Source organism: Fundulus heteroclitus, chromosome 15 (assembly GCF_011125445.2).
Source record: "Fundulus heteroclitus isolate FHET01 chromosome 15, MU-UCD_Fhet_4.1, whole genome shotgun sequence".
Lineage (NCBI taxonomy): Eukaryota > Metazoa > Chordata > Actinopteri > Cyprinodontiformes > Fundulidae > Fundulus > Fundulus heteroclitus.
In genome coordinates this window covers 13,162,718-13,173,047 of record NC_046375.1, presented here as the reverse complement: position 1 = coordinate 13,173,047, position 10,330 = coordinate 13,162,718, and the positions used below count along the sequence as shown (strand labels likewise).

The 10,330-nt window shown below is 41.5% G+C and overlaps 1 protein-coding gene across 1 annotated transcript; it reads left to right on the top strand.

Annotated features, from left to right (window-relative positions):
• The first annotated feature begins 791 nt into the window (after positions 1 to 791).
• On the top strand, positions 792 to 10,330 carry si:ch211-203k16.3 (fibrinogen-like protein A). The gene is made up of 9 exons (XM_012867433.3): positions 792 to 986; positions 1,171 to 1,415; positions 4,245 to 4,460; positions 7,169 to 7,288; positions 7,385 to 7,499; positions 7,665 to 7,802; positions 8,036 to 8,252; positions 9,400 to 9,595; positions 9,675 to 10,330. Exons 2-9 carry the CDS (start codon positions 1,269 to 1,271, stop codon positions 9,819 to 9,821), a joined length of 1,296 nt encoding a protein of 431 aa, XP_012722887.2. The 5' UTR covers positions 792 to 986; positions 1,171 to 1,268; the 3' UTR covers positions 9,822 to 10,330.

The following is a 10,330-nucleotide window of genomic DNA, read 5'->3' as shown; positions in this document are numbered from 1 at the left end:
AGTTTAAATTATACCTTTGCACATTTGTAGATTAGTTTGACAGGCATAAATTACTAGTACTGAGGATTGAAGACCTTCCCTTTCATTGGTTTACACTGAAGCGTTAATGACCCCATTGGCTCAAATGCTGTTGCAGGATTATTGTGGCCATTTTGAGCCTAGACCTGATGGCACATATTCTGGTTTTTAGGGGCTTTAAGGTAATTTCCAAGAAAATATGTGCAGTATGTTAAGGAGCCAGAGTCAAGGGCATAAAAATGTAAAGCGCAGCTTGGATACTGTAATAGGATCAGCACCCCTCATACTCCTACTCACGTTAGTCTTCATTACCTCTAGCTTAGTGCAGGATTACTGGGCTCGTGCAGTAGGTTATGTTTATTCGCTGTAGGTGCTGATGTGGGAGTTTTGCTCATGGTGCTCCAGAAAAACTAAAACTCCTTGAACACGTTTTTACAATCTCAGCTGTTTTGTTCAAACCCTTTATTGTTTAATATCTTATTTCATGCTGTTGTTTTTTAAGCATTTTTCCACATCAGTATGCAATGAAAGCTATAAAATAATAATCATCAAACACAAGTTGGTACAGTGTTGCAATGTGTGACGATTCTTTGCATATTAAATTATATTTCTGGAGAAAGGCCAGCTGGCTTTTATGCATAATACATACTTTTAGTTTGCTAGGGTTATTTAAAGGTTGAATTTGAAAAAAAATTTGGTTTTCCATCGTGTTTCTATGCTTCTCCCTTTACGTCAGAATTTTATCACCCTATTTGTCATGCTCCCTGCCTTTTCTCAGTTGCAGTGAATCCTCTTAGAGGTGGATTATTGGACTAGGATCTTTACACCGACAGGGAACGAGGAAGACATGGACTGAGAGAAAGCAACTCAGTAGGAGATAAAGAGAAGAAGAATTTGAATTAAAAATGGAGAGAACCCCCTGGCCCAAACGGAGCCATGAGTGGGACCAAAGATGCTGTGTAGCTGGGGTGAGTTTCTGTATTTTTTAGGCTGAATCATTTCTTGTGTGTGCTCTGAAACTGCCTGATATGATGAATATGTTACCTGAGCCTATGTTTTTAAACTTTTTACAACATCGCCTTCTTAAAATATAGGCAGATTTTCAGTTGTTCTTAAACTGTAGCAGGTTAAACTTCCTATATCTTGTTTCAGGGAGGGCCAGCAGAGCATCACATGCTGAAGCCTATGCTCCCACATCCTAAGCCCACCCTCGGGGAAAAGGCAGGGGACAGACCAACCCTGTGACAGCGATGGGTTTGACCTCATTCAGCCTCCTCAGCTGGAGCGTGGGCTTCACCCTCTGCTTCCTGTTGCTCCCGGAGGCCGAAGCAGACAACCTGAACACTTCCACTTCAAGCAACGGTGGAGGATCACAGTGTGGGGAGTACACAAACCAGGTACCAGTGCCTAAACACGACGACGGATGGCCTCTGGACACATTTATTACCGTTTCCAAGTTTTTTGTTTCTTTTTTAATTTGGGATGTGTCCCGTTTAGCCACTCCATGAGAGAATTATCTTAACAATGCTGCATTTATTTACCAAATGTAAATTATTTACTGTATCGCTTATAGAAATGATGGTAAAAAAAAAAAAAGCAACAGCCTAAAATCTGTTATAAACCCTGATCTATTCGGAGAGAAAACGGCACAGTTGGAAGTAGTTCTTTTCTGTCTGTGCAGAAACAGGACATCAGGGTGAAGCTTTACCTTTCTCACCTCTCACAGCAGATGGAGTCACAATTTTCCCAGCCTTGATACAGTCACATCAATGGTTTCTCCGAATGGAAACCAGGACTGGGCCTGGGGTTATAAAACACCTGGAGGAACATGTGAAAAACTGATGAAAATTTTAAAATTGAAAAATTTCTGAATCACTTTTTTCGCCAATACCATTACAAGACAGGAAAAGTCGTCATGGATGAAGAAATAGCCTACACTCTGCTTGTGTTGTCTTTTTGCACTTGTGTGATTGGCTTATTAGCAGTGTTTGCAGACGGTGGATTTAAAAGGCCTTCACGCCCTTATGCAAGGGCAACAGAAATGATCTCTGACGATTTTCCTTTTATTACCTGTACAAATAACTGTGATAGAAATATATCAAGGCGATAAAAAAATAAAACCTCTCATAATCTGATTAAGTGTGTATATCCTGTTGCGGCTGTGAACGTGTTCAGATATCAGCCACCATATTCACACTCCTGCTAAAAAGGAGTCAGCACACACATTCCATCATTTAAAGCGCCTTTGTTTACACGTCAGCTGTTCTAGTAAGCAGCGGTGGCACATCCAAAGCATTAGAGGGATCTAACGGTCAAAAGTGGCAGGGTACCAAAGACATTTAAAGGCATTTAAATAGCACATCTAGTGGAGAAAATCTGGTGCGACAGTGATATCACCAAGAACTGGATGTTCTCGATTAAAAAATAAGAAGAAAAGTGGCCAGAGAGGCTCCAGAGAGGCCCAAAGTAACATTAAAGGAGATGCAGTCATCTCTGACAAGTACTGGCTGTGTAATACATGTGCCGACAATCAACCATCTTATCATAGATCTTATATAAAAAAAATATATTAAAGCCTGGCAAAACCTTGCAAAAATATCTGAAGCGCCCTAAAAGTGGAGGCAAAATGTGTTATGGTGTGGTGAAAGCAATGCTTATTTTTTTGGCTAATTTTTCCAAAAGGCATGTTTAAAAAAAAAAGAAAAAAGAATCATATCAAGAATACGGTATGTGGGGATGTGGGGATGTTTGTGTTGCCAGGGGTGCCACAAGACCTTCAGGGTTCTGCTAGAAAGCTGGAGATGAAGAGGAACATCATTTTTCAGCACAGCGACGACCCAAAATCTACATTCATCACCAACAAAACAATCCAATTAAAAAATCTGTTGGGTGATCTGGAAAGGGCTGTGGTACGGACACACCCTCGCAGACTGGGCAAACGTTGCCAGGATGATATGGATTGAGCGCTCTAATAAAGGTCCCTCAACAAAGTATTAGTTTAGGAATGTGCACATTTATGCAACAATTTTATTTATTTATTTTTATTTCTATTTTTGACCCAATAGATTTGTTTATTTTTGCAAACCAGTTGCCAAATTAAGAGTGGAAAAGGTGCTGAAAAGATTGATCCCGTTGTAATTTCTCACATCCCCAATACCTGGCATCTGAACAGGGGTGTGTTAACTTGTAATATCCACTGCATGCCAGCCAGCAGGAGCTGAAGCACAAACCTTCAGACCAATCAGCGTCTCAAGTGCGAGCACATCCGACAGAATCTGATTGTGGCGGCTCCTGTTCACTGATTCGTGTGGTTTAGATTGATTTCTCTGCTGGTTTTGGCTGCATTTTACTTAAAAAAAGAATGGAATAATTTTTTTCATTTTGGATCTACACACAAGGATATTTTCTCTTTCAAGCACAGGTTTGCAGACCAGTCAGTGACTTGGTATTTTGCCAAACCTCTACCTGGCAAGAGCGCAAGAAGCCTTGAAGTCAAACAAACTGACCTTCCAGTTTGTGAAGAGAACTTTTTAGGACCTGTTACCTGGAATAGCTTTATTGTCTTGTATTGCTGTAATTCACAATAATTTTGTATTTGCAAATAAACTAAGATTTACGACTTTGAAGTAATGTACTAACATTTGTTTTCTATTCTTATTATACTGCAACCCATTATAACGTAACTATGATGCATTTTAAATGTGTTACAGATTAAAACTGAATTGATTTTGCTAATAAGGCAAACCAGGTCTTTTTTCTTTTTCATGTTTAAAATGAACATGTTGAACTTTTGAACAAATTAGCTTAGGATATAAATGTTAAGTTTATGGTATTTTTTTAAACAATTAATTAATTAATTATTAATTAATTCATACCCCTGAAGATAAATCCAAACATGTATGTTCACACCATTATAAGCTTCCTAGAATGTTAAAGCTTTTTTGTATTTGGAGGCAATGCAGAAAAAAATTATGACAATTTCCGCCCATTCAACAGCTGGAAAATATTCCAAAATAACTTTAACTGCAACCTGTGCATGTGGCTATAAAAGTTCCCAGTGCTAATTGCACTCCAGTCTAGTAAAGACAGAGAACCGAGAGGCTTCTTTAAGGCAGCGGCACAGGGTCTTATGATTTTACCTTATGCTATTTAATTATTTGGCAAATTTATTGACTTATTTATTTAAAACCCTCAATAAAAATCTTTTGAATCTTCTTCTCTGACAGCTGTTGGAGGATGGGATGTGCCGGCTGGTGGCCACGTTGCCTCAACTGGACGAGAGAAGGTGCCCGGATATGTTTCGCTGCTCCGACGAGGTTTCCTACTGGTTGCACGAGAACGAGGAGAGGAAGCATCAGGTCGTCGCCCTGAAGGAGACCATCTCCGAGCTGCAGGAGGAACTCAGGAACCACCGGCATCGCATTAAAGTCCTCGAGCTGCAGGTGACTAAAGCAGACGTGGGTGGGCTATGCAGGCTGGTCTTTGGGACTGCTTTGACTGTGTCTGTAGTGACAGATTTTTTTTTTTTAAACTTGACGAGAACGTCACCCAAAATCAAAATATATGACATTATTGGTTGAGTAATTATGCTTGTAGGTAATCAAGCTGGCTCCCATCCCAGCCTGTCCTTGACCTTAGTCACTAACAGGATTAGCCTGCTACTCTTCCATGCGTTGCCTCATGTGTTCTCATGTGATGAGCTTATGCAGAAAGAGACGCTCAGCTGGATCAGCCAGTGACTATAGGCGCATGGTAAAAAAAAAACGAGTGCGCCAAGAGTGTTGCAGAGAAACCTGTCAGTAAAACAAATCCTGGGCTCCCGTTTTCATCCTGGTTCAAGACTGAATTTGTCTCCAAATTCATGCAAAATGGAAAACAAACAGCAAGCATGCCCCAAATGCTATAAAAATACGGTAAATTAAGATAAAATCCAGAGATAAAACAGACATTTTTTCACAAAAAATTGTGAAATAGAACAGAGACAATAACAACAAAGATGCCTCCCAAACTTTACTAAACGTTGCCTTTTATTGTTAGACAGGCATAACAGAAAAAAGCCCAGCCCTCGTGTAGTTTCTGGTACAGCTACAAGCAGCTGGTTGGCTGATCTAATGGCCCGCAAAGGACGACAGGGCTGGAGGAAATCAGGGTGGTACAGAGGCACAAGACCATTCGAGCATTTATGAGCCAACATTTGGTTTTCAAAACTAATTCTGTGATTCAGTGAGGGGAGGACAAGATAGGAGAGATGCGTCATTTCTGTGTGTAACAGGTAAAAAGACAGGCAGCAGGATCTTGAACAAACTGAAGATGGGAAAAGGGATGCTTGCCTGACACCAGCATAAGGAGCATTGCAATAGTCAAGACGAATTGAGATAAAAACCTGTATCATTCTCTCCGAGTCATGCGTTGATAAAACTGGCTTAAGTTTTGCTATCCGCCTGAAGTGGAAGGAGGACAGAGCGTGGATTATTAGGTGTTAGCAGCAGGTAAATCTGGGTCTGTGCAGCAGTGGAAGGAGATGCCCTGTTTGTTAAGGACAGACCCTGAAAAAGGAAAGAAGAATCTTACACTCTTAGTTAACCAGAAGGAGATTGGTAATTTTGCACTCAACCAGCGCTAGTACTGATCCTTGCATTAGAGAGCAGAATACACAAAGCTCCCATCATCTGCCCATTTGTTCTGACTAGACAAAGTGAATAACTCCTTTATATACCACTGTTATCGATGTGAGACGTCACATCACAGTTTCTCACAGGTCTGGGAAACTTCAGTTTGGTTCTAAAAAGCACTGTTGTAACTCTTAGGGAAAAAAGAATGGTATTATTATTATTATTATTATTATTTTGTTGAATGTTAAATCCAGAATTAGACCTTCTACGTAGGGGTAAGTTCATTATATATATAAGGCACATCCTGCAAATGTAAATACAATGGGATCTCATAAATTAAACTCTCCAGCTGCAACAGAGGAAATGAATACTTTTGTCAGGTCACACAAAGTAATAAAAATAAGCTTCTTTAAAAATTTCAAAGGGAGCAGGTATGAAAAACCAAAACTAACCCCTTAGGAATCCCTCGTTCTCATTCCTGATCTTATCCATCTTTGTTCCTCCTAAAGAGAAGCTCAACATCTTCATTCTCTAAACCAACATTGCTGGTCTCAACACCATCTTGTACACCTTTCCTTTCATTCTCGCTCCTCTATTATCACACAACACACCTGACCCTTCTCACCAGCCTTTTCCAACCTGCTGGGACTCATTTCTTCACCCCTTTCCCACACTCGCTGTTGCTCTGGCTTGTTTACTCTTAAGTACTTCATTTCTCCACATTTATTTATCTTTGCTCCCTGTAACTCCACGGCTGCACGTGGGTCCTTCTCATTCACACACACACACATTCTGTCTGGCTACCACTAACCTTTATTGCTCTCCTTTCCAGGACAAACCTTCATCTCTAGAGTTTCCTCCACCTTTTCCCAACACTCCCCGCAGATCAATGTGTCATCTGCAAACATCAGCACACCTCACCCCTGTCTTACAGCTCCTCATACATGTCCTACACTCTAATATACTATTCCAGGGGAAACGTAAATTATATTTAATCCGCTGTAAGGAGCAACAGTCTTCCAAATGAGTTTTGGGGATTTTAATTCATGGGTTTCTTTAACATGCAGTGCCTTTCAAAAGTATTCACCCCCCTTGTTTGAGAGTTTGGTCCATTAATTTACAGAACACGGCTACAACTCTGAAGATGCATTTTTCCACAGCTTAACTTTATTGGTTTCTCTAGAGACAGCAAATTTATATATATTGATTTTCATTTTCATTTGTGGTTGTCTTTTTCATAGAACAGCCAGATGAATTTACAACCTCATTTGCAGTTTTTCATTATTTCTTGACACTATTTTTTGATTAATTAAGTAATAAAACGAGAAAGTTGCTCCTTTCAGACTTCAGACTGTTAACCAAACATCAATGTTTGTCCCTGGAGGTTTTGTGTCTTGACAATGCCTTATTTCCACATTCAAACATATAGATTTAATTACAATAATCTTTGATAACAAACTTTACTCTTCATATTTACAGCTTCTGCTAAAGTTGTGTTATTGTGTTTCTTTGTCCCACACCGACACATACTCCATAAGAGCGAAGAAAAGCTCCACCTGAACATCTCGTTGGAGCAGCGTTTCCATGAGCTGGAGGTGCATTATGCTGAAGCCAGCTCTCTGCTGCATCTGCAGGGCACCCTGATCCTAGACCTTCAGGTACGCCTCCTTTCTGATGCTGCCTGGCATTATTTCGGATCGTATTTTTTTTTTCTCAATGGTTTGGATAGAACAAGAATTCATCTTTCTGCCTAGAATCAGCTGCATAATCTGACTCTCTTAATGGACAAAGTCAGAAGAAGCTCTGACTGTTCCATCAACGTCGTCCGGCCCAATCATTTACAGAACACCCAAGAAGCCCTGCACCCAGGTGTGTGTGTGTGTGTGTGTGTGTGTGTGTGTGTGTGTGTGTGTGTGTGTGTGTGTGTGTGTGTGTGTGTGTGTGTGTGTGTGTGTGTGTTAGTGTGGGGGTTTGGCACCAGGGGGAGCCAGAGATCACCGTTGGTCTTGACTCTAGCTACTCCTGTTCCTGCAGAGATCCAGCATGTGGGGAACTGTCCCATAGACTGTGCCTCCATCTACTACAACGGTGTGAGGAGATCAGGTCTCTACACTGTGGTGCCATTACTGGCAAGCATGCCTGTGGAGGTTTACTGTGACATGGACACGGACGGTGAGCAATGTCGTGTTTTTTTTTTTCTTTCTTCAAATCTGGAAGGCTTGGATTGAATTAAGTTTACTCAACATTCACAGTACATATAAAAAAATCATTGATCTTTCCAACTCTATCGAGTGTTTAGACCACCTTTCCACAGTTCCCCCCCTTTTGCATCGTCACGGATATCCAGACTGAATTGCTGTGGAGTTAAGGACTCTTTGGAGGTCTTGACCTTTGCATTTCTTAAGGTGGTGGCTGGACTGTGATCCAGCGGCGAGTTGATGGCTCTGTGAGCTTTGACCGCAGCTGGAGGGATTACAGGGATGGATTTGGTGACCTGCACTCGGAGTTCTGGTTGGGCAACAACCACATCCATGAGCTGAGCACCCAGGGAGACTACAGCCTCCGCATCGACCTGGAAGACTGGAGCATCCAGCACAAACATGCCCTCTATCAGAGCTTCAGGTGAAAGCCCTAAATTGTGCTTTGTGCCTTGCAAAAGTATTCATGCTTCCTAATTATTGTTTCTTACATATTGCCACATTACAAGCACACGCTTTAATGCAGTTTATTGTGATTTTATCTACCGGACCAACACAAGGAAGTGCATCATTGTGAATAACCTTTTACTCTGACTTCCTGGGATAAAATCTTCTGCCCCCAAATGTCTTCAGAGGTCACTTCATTAGTAAATACGAGTCCACATGGGTGTAATTTAAGTAACTCATGAATACCAGGCAGGTCACGGAACAGTTATGGAGGAGGTATGGACGCGGTTAGGTTAGAAAACAATTACCCCAAGGTTTGAAGATTTAATTTCCCTGTTCAATCAAGTGTGGCACAGCTACAAATCTACCAAGCCATTGCTGTACCTAAACTGCAAGATTAATCAGAGAAGCAGCCAAGAGTCCCATGGTAACTCTGGAGGAGCTGCAGAGATGCATATTTCCATGCGAGAAGCTGTTTAGAGTCATGCACTCCACAAATCTGGTCTTTAGGACAAAGTAGCATGAAAAAACCCACTTCCCAAAAAAAAAACAACACAAAATAGGAAGTGTTTTGAGCTGGCCATAATAGATTTAATGGACACAGAAAACATGAGCAAGAAGGGGCTCTGGTTAGGAGAGACCAACATTTATTGTTTAGCTCTTAGAGCAGAAGACTGTGTGGTATAAAAAAATCAAAATAAAAAAATTTCACACTGCACATCATCCAGGAGCGCCATGGTGAAACATGGCGTTGGCAGCATCACGATGTGGGGCTGCTTTTTTCAGCAAGGCCTGGGAGACTGTTGAAAGGAGGCTAAAAACAAGGCAATCCTAAAAGGAAAGTATTTAGAGGCTGCAAAAGACTCGAGACCTGGTGGAGGTTTACATTTGAGCAGGACAATGTCTAGAAACATGATTACTTCAACACCGCCCAGGTTTTTATTTTTCAACATTTGAGAAATCATGCATCCCTTATCTTTCTGCTTCACAAAGACGCACTGCCTCAATGTTGCTCTATCACATAAAATACTAATAAAATATATAAATATCTGTGGTTGTAATGCGTCAGCATGTTAAAGGGTTCGTAAAAAACTCCCTGACTCTGGCGTTACCTCTGGCTGCAGTGTGGAGGACGAGGAGCATCAGTACCGTCTTCACGTGTCAGGTTTCAGTGGCACCGTGCAGGACTCCTTCGGCTGGTACCACGACAAGCAGCACTTCAGCACTCCGGACACCGGCAACATCTGCGCCGAGATCTCTCACGGCGGCTGGTGGTACAACCAGTGCTTCTACGCCAACCTCAACGGAGTCTACTACAGGGTAGGTGTGAACGGAAACGCCCCAAATATTACACCCCTCAAAACCCACAAATGTTCACTTAATTTTGCCAACTCTGCAGGGAGGCCATTACAATCCGAAAGGGCGCGGCTCACTGGGTCCTGATGGGATAGTCTGGTACTCCTGGAAAGACTCGGATTATTACTCTCTGCGCAAAGTCAGCATGATGATCCGACCGCGCAGCTTCCACACACGCTCGTCGCCCTGAACGACTTTAGCCAGGACTAAGCTTCAGGCCGAGGAACGGAGCCTCTCCGAGCAGAAAGGATGCAACTGAGGAAACATAAACATCACTTCGCTGATTGCATTTGGCAATTTCTCTCCCAATGCTTGTTGACCCAAGGAGCGGGCTCTGGAAAAGGATCTTTTCTCGAAATCGTTTAAACTATGCAAATGAAAAAGGACCCATACTATAAACTTTATTCTAGAGACCAAAGATTTTTTTCCACAGTCATGGAAAGTGTTCATTTGTTTTATACAGTTTTGTATGGTAGTTTGGGACAGTTTGTCAGTTTTTGACCTTGCCAAGTAGAGGAATGTGTGTATGATGTGCTGAGAGAGAAAACAATTCCTCCGTTAAAGCTGTTCTCTCTCATGAACGTGTGTTTGAGCAGGTTTTTGACAAAGTTATCTCTGTTTTGTTGTTTTTGAAACCTCATACGTTTATTCCACCAACTCTAAGAGTCACAAATAAACTCCTTTTAATCCTGAACTAAA

Bases quoted from the DNA above. Each gene is read 5' to 3' on its own strand.
- si:ch211-203k16.3 (XM_012867433.3), top strand. From the start codon at position 1,269: ATGGGTTTGACCTCATTCAGCCTCCTCAGCTGGAGCGTGGGCTTCACC. The intron at 7,289-7,384 runs GTACGCCTCCTT...CTTTCTGCCTAG, and splicing joins CCCTGATCCTAGACCTTCAG to AATCAGCTGCATAATCTGAC. The intron at 8,253-9,399 runs GTGAAAGCCCTA...CTCTGGCTGCAG, and splicing joins GCCCTCTATCAGAGCTTCAG to TGTGGAGGACGAGGAGCATC.